The following is an 18,286-nucleotide window of genomic DNA, read 5'->3' as shown; positions in this document are numbered from 1 at the left end:
ATAAATTATCATGTCAATATTTGAGACCATTTGGAATATAAATTGGTACTTGATTTTTAGACAGAAGAACAGATGTCATAATGTCTTGATTTTCCACCTGTCATGTTAATCGAATCCAGGGGACAGAGGGAATATGCTAATATGTTTTCAAATCGCCATTGAATTCCTCTTTAAAATAAAGAAAATATTAAGCACACAGCTATTAAAAGGCAAACTGGAACATATTGCAGATGTATGCGAATGTGAGCCTGTTCTTAAGACATTTTTAAACATCCGAGGATTAAACCATGTCAAAATGTTAAGAAATGTTGAAATGCAGGCAAAGCTCATTTAGGCTTGCAAAGATTACCAGATCTTGGCAAAGATTCACCTGGTTTGAGTAAAGTATTAAAGCTACGTATTAAAACCTGATCATTTGTTGTTCCACAGTGCAGAATTCCCATTACCACCGACACTCCTGTCTGGGTTGCTACAGTTTTAAATCCATGTTCAAATTTAGTACCTGCCTCTGCCAGCAGCCCTGTGGTTTGGATGGAATTGGGGTACATTTGAGCGTGGGCCTTCCTAACGTTGCTTTCCACAATGACTGCTCTGCCCTTGCCTTGCTTTCTTGTTGCTGCCTCGCAGTCCCTACCTGTGTTATACCCACAGGCATCTTTTCTTAATCGTGCAGACCTGTAAGGTCTGCAAGTCTTTCGGCATCACACCGTTATGGGTGCATTACGGGTGCGGCAGGGAGACCCCAGCCTCCAGGTTTTCCCACCATGCAAATTATAAAGACACATATAGGACCAGGCACATTCAGGACCAGAATGAACTTCTAGCGTTTCAGAGTTATACTTCAGCCAGGTAACTTTCAAAATCTGGAGAAAATTAATTCCAGCATGGTGACCAATGCATTGCATATGTTTGCACCACTGCGAAGACGTTGCGATGGAGGAAGTCCCCAGCAGGCTTTCTTTCTAAATCTTTTTGTTCTCATTTTCCACAGGGCAGAGCATCTGGCAGCGTTGTGATATCGGACATAACCCGTAAGAACTTGAGCTGTTTTATCATCTGAATAAATGGATTCTGAGTCACTGTGATCAAAGTTAACTGCTCATCATAACAGGACTCCAATACTCTAAGCCTCAAGCCTGGCCACCAGCCCAGCCAGGCTGCTCCTTATTCGAACGTAAAAACTGAAATCTTACATAAATTTCACAATACTCATATAGCAGATGGTATCCATACTCAGTCCTCATAACTTCCCTGCAGTAAGCTTTACTGTAAGTTTTACTACCTAGTATTTTCTCTATCCACACTTTCTTTGTAACTTTTACAATCAGAAAAAACAGAATAAAAATACTGGCCCGACTCAAAAATGTTTCGCTTTTCACTTTTAGCCTTTTTCTTCCTTTCCCCCCTATTCCCCTCGCCCAGAAAAATATTTCAGTTGAGGATTTTAGGGTTCTTCTACTTGTGGAAAAGCTTATGTTTGTTTAAACAACTCGTTATGAAATAATATTCTGATATGTTTTGTCTTAAAAATGCCAAAGCAAAGCCTTGATTTCTCCGAAACCTTTTTCCATATTGAGAGCGTGGGGCTGGTGTAAAGCATTCACTTTACAAAACTTTAATGGGGAACAGTGCATATTTTCAGTTTCTAAAATATATATATATTTTTTAATAAGATAAGCATACTGGACTGCAATTGGGTCAGTAATACACTTACCAAGATAAACTGTTTCCAAAAAAAAAAACCTCACTGTTCCCACTGGTGAGGTGAAGAGGAGGGGGAGCAGTTGCACGGCTGCCAGCAGTTTGGAAGTGGCCAGTTTAGCTGCGCCCTTAAGTCTCAACCTGTATCAAAAAAACTGTACCAGCAGCCACGCTGCGGGAAGAAGTGAAAAACGTGGTGGGGGAAAGACTAGCCTGTGGAGATACTTGTCTTTTTTGGGCTTTAACTTTGAAAAACAATACCACTGCGGGGGCTAGAAGGAAGAAAAATCCTGTTCATGTTTTGGCATGTCTGCTGTATGTGGAACAATTCCTTTTAAGAAATACTGTTTGCCTAAGTCCAAGAATAAACTGGGCCGCTTTCTCTCCTCCTCTGTCCTACATGTAGCAGGCATTTTAAATTAAACAGAACAAGACAAAAAAAGAGAAATAGCCCCTTAAAAACAGTTGTAATCTAAGTATTATTGTTGTTTCTTGATGGGATTAGTATATTTGCTAGTTTGTACCGCATAAAAAAGGAGCGTCTATAAAGACATGCTGGAGAGAGGCAAAATGTTAGTGTTACATATAGTGTTGAATATGGCTCCTGCAGATTTTTTAAAGAAAATCAGAACATGCTTTTGCTGATAAAAACACTATTTCCTCCTAAAATCTTTTGTTCTCTTTAAATACCTTTTGTGGTGCTTTTCTAAGGTGTGGCAAAAGTTTATTTTCCCTAGGTGTCATCCTCTGTTATGCTAACTCTGCATCCTGGTGTGTGCCTGCTTTGAAGAATCATCTGGTTTCCTCTCCACCCCTCCTTCCCCACCTCGTGATTTATGACAGTGTCAGTTGCAAATCATTTTCGGAAAACAACAAAAAGGATGTGAGGGTATGGTACAAAGTGCAGCCCAACACAAATCAGCAAGTCACACCCTGCAAAAAAAAACATTGATTCGTTCTCTGACCTTGCAAACAAGAATTACGCAGGAACCCAAGGTCTATTTTTTTGTTGAGGGTAAGCGTTCAGAATTAGTAATCTGCATGATGGTGCTTCATCCCATTGCTTAAGAATAACCATCTCCCTCACCATCAAAATCAGAAAACCTAAGTCTAATTTCTACTGAGTTTGTAAAATGCAAGGTGAAGACCTTTAAAGCACAAACATGCACACCCCAGCCCTCTCATTGTAGAAACCTTTGTCACCAAGCAAGGGACACCGGGGACCCTGAAATGGTCGAGATGAATACAAGCACTGAGAGCTGGTGTGAAAAATTCAAACCCTGATTTCTACTGCAAAATGCTGAAGAGACCAAATAGAAACTTCAGGCAGGAAACAGTTGATTTCAACCAATCTTGAATTACCACCCTCTCCTTCAGAAAGAAACTGAAACAGTTCAAAATATCCTGTTTTGATATGCTCTAAAGGAAATTCACTTTCTAGTTCAGAATTATTTCATTTTGAAGTTTGAAGTAGTTCTTCAACTACTAGAAAACTAGAAAATAAGAAAAAAGTGAAATATAAACAAAACATTTCAAATTCATCAAAGTATTTGAGTTTATGAAAACTTTAAATTAGGTCATCAAATCACTGATTTTTTTTTTTTTGGGATGTAGAGAAATTTACCTTTAGTAAGAAATAAAACCTACCTGAGGAGGATGGGACTGGCTATGTGATGTGCCTTGGGAACAGATCCAGGCAAGTTTAACATTAAGAGATGGATTGGTGCTTACGACTTATGCGCTCAGCACCGGGATTAGCATCTGATGGTGCTGGCCTGACGTGCGTAGTCCTCTCAGAGAGCCAATGGCCAGCATGGTCAGAGACAGCTCGTGCACTAAGGCAGGTAGCAGGTGTCTGTTGTTGCTCCTCCGTCTGTCTATATAATAGAGGATACTGCATTCGTATCAAAACCATTAGCTACTAGATGGCTTTCACCATGTTTTGCCTGGAAGAGCATTCATTTCATCCAAAGTCGTTATTAGTGTGCTGTGCAGACGCCTCTCTCTTTAAACACGCAGAGGCCACCAAGCTTGGAGGTAAACACCTCTTTTCAGAGCTTGCAGAGCAGCCTTTGCTAAAGGTGTGACCTCGCTGTTCAGTGCAGCACCAGCCTGCTCGCGTCGGGTTTGTCCAGGTGTAAAGCAGCACACTTCTGCTGACCTCGGTGGTCACAGCAGCTTGCTCAGCCCCACGTTTGCTTGTTTGCCAGTGTGGCCGGTGCGCTGGCCTAGACAGCCACCGCAGTTCCTCACCGGGCATGGGGTGGCAGTGCAGCCCAGCAAGTGAGAGCAATGCAAGCGCCCTCCAGAAACGAGTCCCCACAGCAGCCACGGAGGGGATTTTAGGACTTTCTAAGATGAGGCTTTGTTAAAACCTGAGTGTTTTAGAAAGACTGAAAGCCAGAGCGTTATGTATTTTGCCTATCAGCGGTGCTGCTGCACCTGCCACTCGGGTAACCTGTTCAGTGGCAAGCATCAAGATATGCTCTTCGATCTCCCAAGGACCTGAAGGAAATGTTGGGTGTTCGCTCAGCCGCTCTGCATGAGCCGTGCGATTTGTAGCTGCGGTGCAGAGGGAGCTTCTCCCCAGCCCGGGCCGAGGTGTTTGCAAGAGGGGAGGTGGTCTGCCAGGAGCACCACTGCCTCTGCCCTCCGGCCTGGGTGGCACGTGTCGCTCGGATGTAGGACGCTGGGAAAGACAGATCGATCTTCGTCCTGTTTGGGATCACCGGAAGTCCTCACGGCAGGTACGAGCCCTACGCATCCCTTGGCCTTGGAAGACAGCAGCCACTGGCAGGACTTTTGGCCCGTGGCTCCAGAAGGTCACACGGTAAATATAGGCACCCATCGGCGCTACCAGCGCCTTCCACTTCTGCTAGGAGGTGCTCACCATGGTGGCAGGGGAGAAGGAGGCTGCCCGGTGGGGTTAGCCACAGCAGCTCACGCCAGGAAACCGCTCAGCAAAGCCGAGCGAGGCGGCGGCGGGCGACACCGTCCGCTTCTTGGAAGGCAACGGCTGCTCTCAGGGAAAGCCGGAGCGCGGAGGGGGCCGCTCGGCTGCAGTGACCTTGGCTGGCAGGGCGGCCGGGGCGCGGGCGGCCTGCCCGTTCCCCCTTCCCCTGCCAGGTTTGCAGCCGCGGTATCGATCGGGGAGGATCGATGCTGCGTTACCGCTCCGCCAGGCCTCCTCCCCTGCTCCCGTTTCCATTACGTTACAGCAGCCTCGTTAAAGGTATTGATCGCTTTTTCAGGGGCTGCTCTTGTGGTCACAGCGAGTTTACAAAGGATTTCAAAGTAAATGGGCGCTGGGCCTCACGCACATTGATGTCGTTTAATTTTCGTGAATGTATTTTTTTCTCAGTTAGACTTTATAGCAGTGGGGAGGGTTTCCGTTGTGGTTGTAATGGGCTTCTGGCTGAAATATCTTCACAGATTTGTTCTGGGGACCTGAACTCAACAAGACCTTTGCTCCTTTTTTTTTTCCCCTTCTCTCTCTGCATCCTTCAGTCTTTCCAGCAATGAAATTCTTTTTTATCCCCTCTTACAACGGTGCACAGAGCCACCCCCAACCCCCACCCCGCCAGCAAAGGACACGCTGCCCGTTGGACGTCGGCAGTCGCTCACGGCTGGCAGACATGCCCCAGACCCCTGGTCCGGCGGGACGGGGCGATCGCGCTGGCGACGATCCTCGAGCAGAGCACCGCAGCTCCCATCCGCCCGCCCGCTCGCGCCGTTGCCTTCAACGCTAACCTCTTCGCAGGCCTGCTCTGCCGCAAGCTCAGCAGCGCAGCCTCCAAATTTGTCCCTGAGCCAGACGCTTTGCTCAGCTGAGCGTGAAGAACCACGTTATTAAATATCCTCTTCAGAAAAGCGCTCAGGCCATGCCCTGCGGAGTGGAAACGGCTGAAAGCAGGATGAACGTGCGCTGCCTCGAGGCGAGGTGGCCTGAGTCAACATCACACAAAGCTCTTGAGATACCACATTTGGGAAGGGGCAAAGATTTAGCGTAAGTTTCTGTTTGTTTACTACTGAGTTTTGCATTTTTAATAGATTTTTCATCAGTAAATAAGAGTTTAAGCAAGAAAGTAATATCTGGTTAGACTATTGTTATGGAGCCCTGGGTTTAGGGCCTTAATTAATGTCGCAGTCAGAGTTTTCCCTCAAGACTTATTTTACATTTCATATCACTTAATCGAAGGGACTGAGAGATTTCTTTGAAAATGCTCATGTAATATTGATGAGGAGGGTAATATTAGGAATGGCTGGTGATTAGAACACATTTTCTGTTTTGTAAAAGTGCCTCTTCTTTGTTTTAAAAATGTTCTGTGGTGTCTTGTGACTCTGTGGCCTCCCTTCTCAGCTAAAGACTGAAGGTGAGTTAATTCAAAGAAAAGGCACAGGAGGGGAAAAGGGCTACTAACCATACCAAGATAACAGAGGGGGAGCATGAGACTAATGTAGAGACTGTTGAGTCTAGTTGCCTGGAAATAGGTTTACAAACAGCTCAAAGAATAGCTGTAAATACACATCAATAGCAAATGTGTTAGGCACGTTAGAGTTTAATAAAGTGATGTTTAGAGCATAGCAGCTTCATAGCACTGTCCCATAGCACTGAGTAGTTCACTGAGATGGATCTAATAGCACGTTCTTATTTTTCCTTTGTCCAGACGCATGGGTTGCTTAGGAAGGGAGATGAGGACAGGATATCCATCATTATTTTAGGATTACCTGTCTAATGGAGGAAGAAAGTCAGAAGCTGTCCTGTCGTACCTGCACTTTAAGATGCTGCTTCACCCGCACTAAATTCATAGCGGCCATTAAAGTCAGCAGTAGAGGCTGCACTGCAGCTGGACCTTCGCACGGCTCTAGGAAGGAAGAGTGCAAGAAACGCAGGCTGGCGAGGGAATTCGGTTCAGAACAGATGGAGATCATTAAATTGCCTCAGTGCCAGGAGAAACATGGCCTTTTCTGTCCCACTTTGGATATGTACCCCCGCTGTTTGTCTTCCTTAGATGAACTGTGACTCTGGAGGCTGTGATTTCCAAAGACCAATACTGCCATCTTTGCTGTAGTCCCTACAAAGATTATGGAAACAGACACTATGCCATGCTTCCAACCTTGCCAGATGAAGGAGGTCTCCCAGCTACCCGAGGACTGGGTACAGGGCATCAAATGCTCCAGCTGCACTGTAGGAGAAAATCAAAGTAACAGCTTGGCAGCAAACTAAAAGTCTTGCTGGACACCAAGTGGCAGAGCTGCAAGGAGCGAGGGTGGGTGTTGGTTGTCCTTTGGCTTGGTTGTCCCCCAGGAAGGATGGTCTCGTGGGTGGGATGCTGACCTGGGACCAGGGTCAACTCAGTGCATAGGGCTCCTGCAGCCAAAAAACCACCATGGAGCAAATTTTCTGAAACAGAAGGTGCTGAAAATGTAGACAGGGACTTCTGTAAATCCCATGAGTTGGCATCTAAAGGGGTTACATGCTTAAATACCACCAGACTGGACATTTGGACTAAATAGGTGAAGTGCTTTGCTGTGTCTGAAAATGTTGCTGGCAGCTTTGAAAAAATCTTGCCTTAGCTGTTCTGTACATCGTACCCCAACCTGTAGAAAGTATAACTATCTCTCTTCCCTGTCACTGCATAACAGATGCATGAAAAATGATATCCTCTCCTTTTAAGGTAACGGGAAGACCCTGTTACACTTCAGATGGATAGCTGGAGTGGGTTTATTGTTTGTGGCATTTCTGAGGAGTTTAAGCTTAGAAATGAAAGAAAATGAGTTGATTGTGGAGGCAAGTTTAAAGGTACTGCAGATGTATCCTTAGTGTTATATACTTGTTTGACTCTCACATAAGCTCTGCAAAAAGGCTGCAATGGTTTGGCTGCTGAGAGCATACCTGATACTCTTTGCTTTGATTGTCCATATTGAACAGCCGGTGTCAAATAAGTACACGCAACAAAAGCAGTTGGATGAGCCTATGTTTCCTACATTCAAATAATGTTTCTGCCCTGACAAATTGTTCTGTAACTGCAATATCTCTCTGGGCATGGAAATATTGACTGGTAGATGCATAACTTCTTCTGAATTATTGCTTGCCTGCACGTGATAATGCAGAAAATATAGATGCTGCGTATTGTTTGGCCAGTGACTGGAAAAGCAATTCATGCTCTTCGTTAGCTTTGTGGTTTTTTTTTTAACAATAAAGGCTGGACTAGCTTTATGCCTTAATTAAGGAATAATCCAGTACAGACAGAAAAGGGTGTTAGATACATCAGTCTCTGCACTGTTATGTGTCAATTTAGAGACATCATGTAGTGCCATTTCTCTGCAGCACGAGGGAATGAAAGAATTTAGAGCATTTTTTTCCCCTCAGATTCTGTCAAAAAGCTGCAACAAAGCACAGCTCCAGATCTTTGCAATTCAGCCTATTCTGCAAAAAGGAAGAAGTAATTTTGTGCATATGTGTGGTTTGTTAGTTTGGGGTAAATATTATTTTTACAGAAAAGTACTAAACTTTATTTGAATTCAGTAGTTCATTTACTTTGCTGGACAGGAAATTCACTGCAAAAAAAAAAACCCGAGTTGTTAATCGTGGGTAGAAAGCCTGTGCTACAGCAGCCATTCACACCTATTTCCTTGCAGTTGTTTCTGAAGAGCCCTTGAAGCAGTTTAAAGCCTGTACAGAACAAATATGGTATGCTTGGGAATTTGAATCTGGAAACCAAGATTTCTCTTTTCAGAAAGTCTGAGAAAGAATACCTATGAACTTTAATATGTAAGATGTCTTTATATAATCTGCCTTAGGTTGGAAAAGTCTGACATTAACAGAGGGCCTAGTATCTTTGGCGAGCATAAGCAAGCCGTTATGCAGCAGTGAAGGGTGTTCAGACAAGGGTGACCTGTCTGAGATCAAAAACCAACCTATTCCCAATTGGTTTGAGACATTTTGGCAGTTGCTAAATTTCAACTTGTTCCCTTTGTATGTAATGAAAACCCTAACTAAAACAACAAACAGTCAGCTTGCAATGTTTATCTGGCCTTAAATAAGATGTTAGCATCATAGTATTTTACAGTCATCAACATTATAGAGAGGGCTGTTCCTTAGGCTATTAACTGCTTTTGAAAAGCGACTCCCTCGGAGTGAGTTTGATACAGTAAGTTTTTCAGGATGCACTAAAGAACCTACTGCCAGACGCCTGGCAGTGCCAACCCTGTCACTTACAGTGGTCTTTACCTGCATTTACCTGTTAGGTGCCAATTTGGAGATATCCGTTTTCCTTTACCTCCGCGTTTTAAACTGCTGCCCATTCCTTCATATCTGAGCACCTTGAGTAGCGACATCCCTAACGGACTTCCCAACCTCCATTTCATCGGCCTTCTTAAGGTGAAAGGCATCATAGGGTACAGATACTGTTTTGGTGCATCTGCTTTTCACATCTCTTGAGGAGGAACAGAAGGGCGCCTTTATGGTGGAGAAGGAGCTTATCAGCGTTGCTAGACTTGTCCTTGCAGCAGAGCGCTGTGTCCCAGAGCATAGGCGGAGAGCGTCTCCTGAAGATTACCTCACCCCGGGAAGCCTGTTTTGTAGCTAAGGACGATAAAAATGGAATGACACCTAACGTGCTGTTTTCCCCAGTTCTTTTTGTTGTTGCTGTTGTTGTTGTTGTTGTTATTGCTGTATTTCTTACAAAATACCCAATTTCATTGTGTATGAAGCCTTTGCCTTTTAGATCGCATTATAAATAAAATAGATGTGAGTACTTACAGTGGAGAAAACATCATCTGCTGCAAGTGTCCTTGCTGATATACTAACAAGTGTGTCCTTCAGGAAGTGGGGAGATGTCACCTCGTCTGTTATCTTTCGGTATTTCCTGTAAGGCGCAGCATGCTGGTTGGAGTAAACAAGGGTACACCCAGCCTGTTGCTGCAGGTTACTATTCGTTTAAATAGTAGGCAGTTCATGCTATTTATGTTGAAAGTTTCAGTTCCTTAATAGAGTACCAAATCTTGCAACTAGGCTTGTAGACCTCTGTGGTACTTGGGAGCAACATTTGTTTCTCTAGGAAAGATTTTCTCAGGCTAAGCCATATGTTTATAATTTGATAATAAATTCTGTGTGTTGAATAATTTATGTTGACCAGGATTCTCAAATACAACCAGTGAAAACACAAATAGCACTTATTCCTTTTCATTAAAAAGCTTCTAAGAGCATATAAATATTTTGTTAGAAGATCCATTTCAGCTAACAGACCTCCAGAAATCAGGGCACTGAGCTGTAAACTTCACATCCTGTTTTTTTCCTTTTATACCATCTGCGGAAAAGAATAGAAGCAAGGCTCTGCCGCTTTCGTGCAGATCATGCCAGGGATAATGGTGCGAGCAGAAAGGCTGTCACTTGCTTGGCTGTGTCGCGAATGTCATCATTCATGGGAAGCCTAAACCTCGAATTAATCTCTGAACTGTGCTGGCTTTATTTTCAAAGCCTGAGTCGTGATTTAAAAGCTGTATGTGACTTCAGGTCCCGGTTGCCTGAGACAGCTGTGATCTATAGGTCCCCTCCCAGTGGCCGCATCTCACCCGAGTCCTCGCTAGCGGATGCCACGCTCACTCACTGCCCTTGCAGGGAAAACACAGAAAGGTAAACTTGAGGCTGGGCTCCATTCTTCCCACAAGCGGTAACTGTATCAATACCACTGATTTCTTCTCTCTTTTTTTTTTTAGATTCTCTGTAAATCTTGTGCATTATATTGACAAATAAGAATATTTCCTTTAGACTCTCCTCAAATTGCTAGTGGGCACAACCAAGGGGACTGTATATTTCAGAGCCTCTGAGATACTGTAGTTGCAGCATTGTTACAGGAAGGGGAAAATTATCGCTCTTTTGACAAGACAGGATTTGAATGTTGCACAGAAGCAACAGCAAAACAGTGAGACTGTGTTGTTACCTAATTCTCCACCCCGTGAAAAGAAAATAAACTTTTCAGTCATTTCAAAATGTAGTGATGGGATAGTGCATGTTTCCATCTTGGTCTTTCAGAAAAAGACTCCCAAGTAGTCACCGCTAAGCACTTGAGTTTTCTTTTTTACGTTTAATGTAACTCTAAAAATATTAATGGGATGTGAATTTTTGTTTGCTCATTAATCAGTCAGCAGGAACTCACTTAATGGAGCACAGACTCACAGTTATAATATAACAACTTAATTATTTGGGGCTGACATCACTGCATCTTCACAGCAGGCGCCCTAACAACTCTGAAAGGGGAGCATTTTGCTTCAACTTCATAAGCCCGGGTGAAAATAGGATAACAGCAGTGGCTGGAGCCAGCTGTGGTGCAGATTGATTCTACTTTACTGCTCTCCAACCTTTTATGCAAACCAGGCCATCAGCCCAAAACTTGAGCCCCGGGAAGTTATTGTGAACTGGGGCAGTTATGGGGAAGAGTAATCAGTGGAAAGGCACTAACAGTAAAAATGTCGCATTGCCGCACAACTAGACTCACTGAGATATTTTAGGTTATTTAGTAAATAGAGAGGAAGGAAGTAATGGGTGTTTTTGCAGTGGTAAAAATTGTTCAGGTAAACTGCCCACGATCTCTTTTCTTTTGTGGGTCCACAGCACACTACAACATCATGAAGCGGCTGTTCTTCAAGTAGTTAAGTTTCTGTCTCTGGAGCTCGTGGGGAGTTAGTTGTACCTAGCGTTTTTTCCAAGTCAAACAGCCTGGAGAACGGATAGGCTGCACAAGGTATGTTATCTCATCTCTCTGCAAAGCACAAGTACAAGGGAATGCTGTTTTCTGACTGAATCTTTGAGTTTTTATTTTTATGATGGAGCTTTAATTGCTTTTTTTTCAAACATCAGGTGTCACAAAGACCAGATGCCGTGCAGAGCCAGACTTGCACAGAGACACTCTGTAGACCTCTTTAGTGGCTGGGAACAGCTACACAGCCAAAGCCAGCCATTGCTAAGGTAGTAAAATCGGACTCATCATGAATTACGGTTTGATGTGATGTTGTCCAGATCACTGGAGAAAATGTGGAAGAGCTAGCAGCAGGAAAATAGCCAGGAATATTCTGCTCAAGTTTTTTTGTTGTTCTGGTGCAGAGGAATATATTCTTTTAGTACTTTCTCATGGGAAAAGAAAAAAAAAAACCTCTTTGGGCAGCCTGTCCTTTATGGAAGTGGTTGGCAGATTGGTCTCTGGTTACTCAGCAGCACATGACTGCAGATAAGTGATTGCTTGCAATATAAGGGAGCAACTTTTGCAGAAAGTCCTGAACACAGAAACTTTCAGGCATCTTGTGTTCAGCATTAGACTATACAGTGATGGGGGAATTAGACCTGTGAAGTTTCTGGCTAAGACTTTGCAGATTCCTTTTGTTGCTGTGTCGCTCTGAGATTTAGAGACAATTTTAAAAGGCAGAGGCAGTTTTGTTCCATTAATGTTATCAAAGTGCCTGACCTTTGTGCTGAGCTCAACAGCTCTGGGCTAGGGAACCTGCAGGCACTGTTCCCCCCATTGCTCCCTGTCTACCTTCGTGTCCTTCATTTCCTTACTGCAGTTAGCAAGGCAACTAATAATAATCCGGGAGGTCATTACAGTTGCTACACTCCAAAACACATCATTTGCTTAGCAGAAATTACTCATGTTTCTTTCACAAGAAAATTGTCTGAGAAGAAAAAAATTAGGAATTTGGGAGTGGGGGGAACAGGCAAACCACTAGTAAGACATCAGGCTTAAGAAATTGAATTTTTTTTGTTCGCTTCGTGAACTGTCTCCTCTAAATTGAATTTCAAAGAAGAGTGATTCAGTGTCTCTAGATGAGGTTTGACCTCTAGCTACCTAAGAGGTTATTGCCTGCTATGATTTTGATAACTGAGTCTTTCAGTGATTTTGCCTAGATATCGGAAATCTTTGAGTGTCTTACTACAGATGAGGAACACACAGTAGGTGTGTTAGATCTCCGATATATTGCTGTGTGGTCTGTGTGTTACCTCTGTGGACTCTGAACTAAAAACTCATGGGCTTTTCAGGAGGAAAAGGTCCAGCAGGAGGGAGCTCCAGGCGATGCCAACGAAATGGCGGGTCTGGCAGGAGCCCGGCAGCAGCACTGCTACCTGTGCCTGCTGGTGCAGGGTTACGAACCCCGCACGAGCCTTTCCTGAAAAGACGCCTTTGTTGCAAGTTTAACCTAGATTTGGGTCTAAGCACCCGGAATAACTGAATTCAGGATTAAGGAACTACCCCATCAAACTGTCATATTCAGGCTTTTGGGGCTGAAGACATGCTGAAACTGTTCTGTTCTTAGCACTGAATTAATCAAAGTCGTCCTATGACTTTTTGTTTCCTCCATAATTGTTTCTTTTGGATAAAGTCGTCTGGCCACATAGGCAGACCTGCCTCTTAGCCCTCTTATTCAACAAACTCTTTCTGGCTTTCTGACTATAGCTTTGTTCCAGTGGAAAAAAGCTATAAACAGCCAAGGCTGGCAATGACTTGTACTAGCAGTTGGCATCAATGCGGCTCTATTTTTGAAAACAGGAGGAGGCAGCTGATAAAACCCGAGACAGGCTCGGGCAGTCCCTGCGGCCGGCAGCATGTTACCTTGAGAAGGCTGCGTGGACCCAGCAGCCTGCCAGCGGGGTTTGGTGGCCACATCCTCTGGTGCTGAGGAGGCCAGGGCTGCCCAAAACGCAGGCGTGAGCCGTGCCGCGGCAGGACGCGCAGGGGCTGTGGGCATCCCTCTGCGAGGGAGGGCAGGAAAATGCAAGTTACGGGTGGGTTAACTTGGGTGTTGCTTGAGTCAGGTCTCAAGTGCTGTTTGAAAGTTAGCAACGTGTTATCAGTGGACGGGGAAAAGACCTATGCGGAGGACAATGCTTAATAACAAAAGTGCAGAGGCGCCTCCAGGTTTCGAGTTTCCCGCAACGGTCAGAATCCGCCCTGTGTTTTATGCTTTATACTTTGTAACTTTGCTCCGACTCTCAACTAAAAAGAGAACGTTTTACCCTCCCTTCGTTGTTTTGTGCTCCGGTGTCAGTCAGAGTCGTGACTTGTGGCCTTTTAGGGCTGTGACCGGTGCTTCTGCACAGCGCGCTAGTCCGAGCCATTTTTATGCCTTGTTTCACAGTATGCTGAGAGGAAACAATCAGCAGTAAGGCGACTTCGAGCGTGAGGCTGCCTCGCAAGCGCTCCGCCTTGAGAATTCACCTGCTGCCTCGCCTGCCCGCGCGCAGAGCAAAGCCGGGGCGGCGGCGCTTGGCCGTCTGCTAAGGGCTGGCGAATTGGGCTCTTGTCATCCTTATGGCGAACGAGACTTCTGTATGCAGGGGCGGTAGTCTCAGGAGCACAATTAACTGTCTCACCACAGGCCCAGAGTAATACAGTTTGGTAAAGAAGCTGCAGGAGGTGAAAACAGTCCCTCCGACAGATGTGCCTCCGGCCGTCGGAAAAGCGACGGAGGAAAACGTCTTGCTTTTTCTGTATTCATATGTAATGCTATTAAATGCTTACGGGAAATTAATGTAGTCACTTAGCATGCTCAAATATTAATATTTTCCCTCATACAGATACTGGCTCCCTCTAAAACACCTCAGTGAGCTGAAACAGGGACCTCCCTCCCTCCAGTGCAGACCCCCCTCCAGCCTTTGCACAGCCTCTACATGCTCAGTCCCTCTCGCTTATTCCCGAGAGGCCGAGGCCAACCAGGGAGCCATAATTACGAGCTGACCACCTTTACTAACCCATGGCAGCCCACTGCTGTGCCCACGCCGGCCGGGAGCTCCCCCTCGCCGCGTCGAGGGGGAAGTGACAGAGGTGCCACCAGCGTCGGCCGTCTTGCACGTGGGTGCAGCCATCTGTGCTCCCCGCTGAGCAAACAAGTGTAAAATACAAAATTAACGTGATGAAGGCAGTCAAGGGGCAGGTTAATGGGAAGCTGGAGACAGGCTTTTTCTTCCCCTGTTCTTTTATTCTGCTGCTATTTTACCATGCTCCTTTAAAAGGATTTTATTTTAGGAGCTGCTTTCCGGAGAGGCACTGCCAGGAGGGAGACGAGAGGCCCTGCCGGCACGCTGGTGCTCCCCCTCCAACGGACAGGCATGGGTAAACCTTTTCTTTCCCCTCTCTTCCCCAAAGACACCCCGCACGATGCATCAGCGAAGGGCTGGTGTTGATGCGAATTATTGCCTTGTTGCAGCTGGGGAGGAGGACCACAGCTCTGAGAGCCCAGCCCGGCCCCTACCCGTGGCCGCTGGTAGGGTCCCAAACCAGTGGTCTACCCCTGCGCCAGTCGAAGGTGGGAGACAAGGCCTTCCACAGCCAAAATGTCTCTGGTAAGCAAGGTTAGCCCAGTAGCTGTCTCATCTCTCATTGCCAAAAACTGGTGTGCTGCTTTTTGCGGGTCCCTCTGACAGTGCTTCCGGGTACGCTGATGTCTCCCTAGAAATTTTGGGCTTAAAAAAATGGTCATTAGCCAGCTGCCTTCTGGTGCCTGGTGAAAGATTTCAGCCACAGAAATTCCACCTGGAAAATAAAAGGGTTTCACCTACATACATTGAACTTGGAAAAAATACAGCAGTAATCTCATGCCACAGCCTACACTGCAGATTGGCATGTAAGGTTGTTAGCATAAGAGCAAAAGTTAGCCAAAAGCTGTAACTGTATAAAGCGCTGCTGCTGATCTGCTAGGCCGAACGTGTAGATGCTGCAGCCGCTCACCAGCCCTTGACCTGCCTGTGTCGCGTCTGTGGGGAAAGTGAAAACATTGCTCTCTTCTTCTTTAATCACTTCCAGCGGTTGCATCCTAACTGGCTAGATCTGTACTTTTTTTGTTTTTTTAACCTTTTGTTCTCTGCACAGCAGTCTCTCCACGTGAAACTGAGCAGGATTGTTTGAGATACGCTCCTAGTTGCCTTCGCTGTCCTTCCTCTGTGACCCCGCTCGAGTTGGTCATTGTTCATCAGTGCAGTCTGGTTTCTTTGGCTTCCACTGGAGCTTGGGAATTGCAGCACGGTCCACAGACATCTCAGCCTTGCAGCAAACAAGCGATGTCCACAGCTGGAAGCAGTGGGACTGATGCTGAGACGGAGTTGCACCAGGGTTAACTTACCCTGTCTCATGCAAACATCCTTGAGAGTGCAAGCAGTGATTTAGAAAACTGTCATAGTCCTTTTTAACATTCCTATATAGCAGCCAATCCTGCTCTAAATCGTATTTCCACAAAGGACTCTCCTCAATAGGAAGTTAAGACCTTATTAAGCACTTCTTTTGAGACCTGACTTAGCAAGATGTCCACGTGCAGAATTCCTGTAGTTTGTAAGATTCCTGGGCTTTAAGCTGAAAATCCAACTGGAACAGGGATCCACCACCTGCCACAGCTGCAGCTGCAAGGAGATTGTAGCAGGTTATCCAAGGGTTTCTCCAGCCTACTTGGCTGTCTGGGTTTGTTTTCAGGTTTTTACAGATTCTTTTTCTTTCCATTGCCCAAAATGCTATTAGTTATTTAGCAAGTGTGCCTGCAACCCAAGAAAGCAAATTTGAAACAAGTGACAAATGCTTCCCCTGCTGGTTAGGATGGCATGCTATATATGCATAATATATTGCCTCTGTTACAATGCTGTAGAAAGGCACTTGCATTCTAGTCATGAATTATGTTTAGATATGTTAAATGGCTTCACTTAAATCTTCCTCCTACATTGTTGGCTGGATTACCCCGATTCACCAGTCTTGTCCACATCAGCACATATTCCTTTACTCCAAAGCAGCAGCTGCTGCATAAGATTTTGAGTAAGCTCTAAGTGTCTCATCAGAGGATGCTAAGGTACCCTTAAACATTTGTACAAGGACAGAATAGTTTGGTCTGTATCTTCTGGCCTGACCTCACTTCCAGGAAGGTTAGTTAATGAGTGTAGGGTAATTTATTTTGACTCTTTGTTTCATCCTTTCATTCTGATATTCACATTTTTACTTCAGAGTCGCACATAGACAAATTTGCTACCTCTTCATGGATTAGACTTTTATTCTGAAGAGGAAGAGAAAGTAAAGGTGCATAGAAATGCACAGTCTGAAGCTGTTTTCATAACATACTCCCTCCTACTCCCCCCTAAAATCCAAAATTGCTATTTTGCTCAGCCACGAGGCATAGAGAAAAGTCAGGAAAGATCAAGGTATTTTAGGCAACGAACTTAAACAGGGACCAAAAAGCGAATGAATAGCTCAGTTAACTCATATTTAAGCAACATTGCTAGAAGTCCTCTGAGTGACCTCCACAGAGCTTTACTGAGGCATCCTTTTATATTCTTCTATAAGATTAAAGCTAACCTCCATAGCTTTAAATATCCTCTTTCATAGATGCCATATGCTATCATTCTTGATACATATAAAAGAGCTGATTAGAGAACCACCTTGAAGACATGACTTTACTGAGTCAGCTGGTTCTGGAGATGCATAAAATTGTGGCTGGTTTCTATGCATTTCTCCTGAAAGGGTGAATGAACTGATTAGGCTGAACCTGTCACTGGCTCTTTATTGCCCGTAAAACCAGCCATTGCCTGGAGCAAGAAGACAAAGGTGAAACGCTCTGGGCTGCTATTTTAACTCCACTTTACCGAAGAGATTATGAAGGATTTGTCTGACTTTGAATCATTGGCTTGCGTAAACACCAGCCGTGAGTGAAGTGCAGTGTCTTACCTAAATGCTATTGTTACCTGTGTTTGGTTTCAGCATCTCCACACCCTCCCCCTGGCGTGGCAGTGCACGTGCTCATTCAGGATCGCTCTTGCTGGGGCACCCATGAGCACTGGAGCAAGGTGTCGGGTGCCTGAGGAGCACGTGGAGTCAGCAGGGCTTCGTAGGTGCACGTGGTAACCATAGCTGTGGGGTATGAAGAAGGGATATACAATGCTTCTGTGAAGCTGCTGGCAGTCCCCCTACAAGCATGTCTCTGCCCAGGGTTTGTTCCTGGAAGGGCAACAAGATGCTTCATCCCTTCCTTTCCATTAAGAGCCACGTGATCTACCCACATCTGGTGGAGCTGCAGAAAAGCCACATGCTGAAGGGCAGTGGCGACAGAATAGGCTGTAGGTCTGCTCTGGCCAGGCAGGCTGTGGTGTGGGCATCCAGAGTATTGGAGGAGGATTGTAAGTGTATTTGCATGGGGTGGCCTACAGCAGAATAAACCATGCTGCAGGTTTGAACGTTGCGCTAATAGTAATAATTTTGCAAGCAAACAAAAATACCGTTGTGTGTATTCAGAGATAAAGGCTGCTACATGGGTTAGACAGTGCAGAGAGTTAACTGGCAGGGAACTAATGATACATGCTAGCCCTATGGATTTAATCACAGACCCAACATAAAAGACTTCTGAAAAGTGAGTTGCATTTTGGTACTGCCCAGCCAGGGTGGGGCAGGTTGTCCCCGTCAAACTCTCCGCTTTTGGGTTTCTCCATGGGCAGTGCAGTGAGTGATGCAGCAGGAGGCTGGTCGAGGTTGCCCCATGCAGCAGGCATACATTGATCCCACCTGCCTCCGAAGAGGAGGAGGAGCAGCAGCAGCAGCAGCACTTTGCGCTCAGCATGATGCCT

General features: G+C 45.3%; 1 protein-coding gene across 1 annotated transcript; it reads left to right on the top strand.

Moving 5' to 3' along the window:
• The first annotated feature begins 3,959 nt into the window (after positions 1-3,959).
• Positions 3,960-17,401, top strand: LOC138066066 (uncharacterized). The gene is made up of 5 exons (XM_068932941.1): positions 3,960-3,984; positions 4,249-4,448; positions 14,721-14,807; positions 14,902-15,046; positions 15,564-17,401. The coding sequence occupies exons 1-5, from the start codon at positions 3,960-3,962 to the stop codon at positions 15,806-15,808; spliced, it is 702 nt and encodes a 233-aa protein (XP_068789042.1). The 3' UTR covers positions 15,809-17,401.
• Positions 17,402-18,286: the final 885 nt, after the last annotated feature.

This window comes from Struthio camelus, chromosome 2 (assembly GCF_040807025.1).
Source record: "Struthio camelus isolate bStrCam1 chromosome 2, bStrCam1.hap1, whole genome shotgun sequence".
NCBI classification, from domain to species: Eukaryota; Metazoa; Chordata; class Aves; order Struthioniformes; family Struthionidae; genus Struthio; species Struthio camelus.
The sequence above is the reverse complement of the archived record's forward strand: the minus strand, read 5'-3'. Positions and strand labels throughout refer to the sequence as shown.

Bases quoted from the DNA above. Each gene is read 5' to 3' on its own strand.
- LOC138066066 (XM_068932941.1), top strand. From the start codon at position 3,960: ATGGGGTGGCAGTGCAGCCCAGCAA. The intron at 3,985-4,248 runs GTGAGAGCAATG...GCTCTGCATGAG, and splicing joins GTGGCAGTGCAGCCCAGCAA to CCGTGCGATTTGTAGCTGCG. The intron at 15,047-15,563 runs GTTAGCCCAGTA...TTCTCTGCACAG, and splicing joins AAATGTCTCTGGTAAGCAAG to CAGTCTCTCCACGTGAAACT.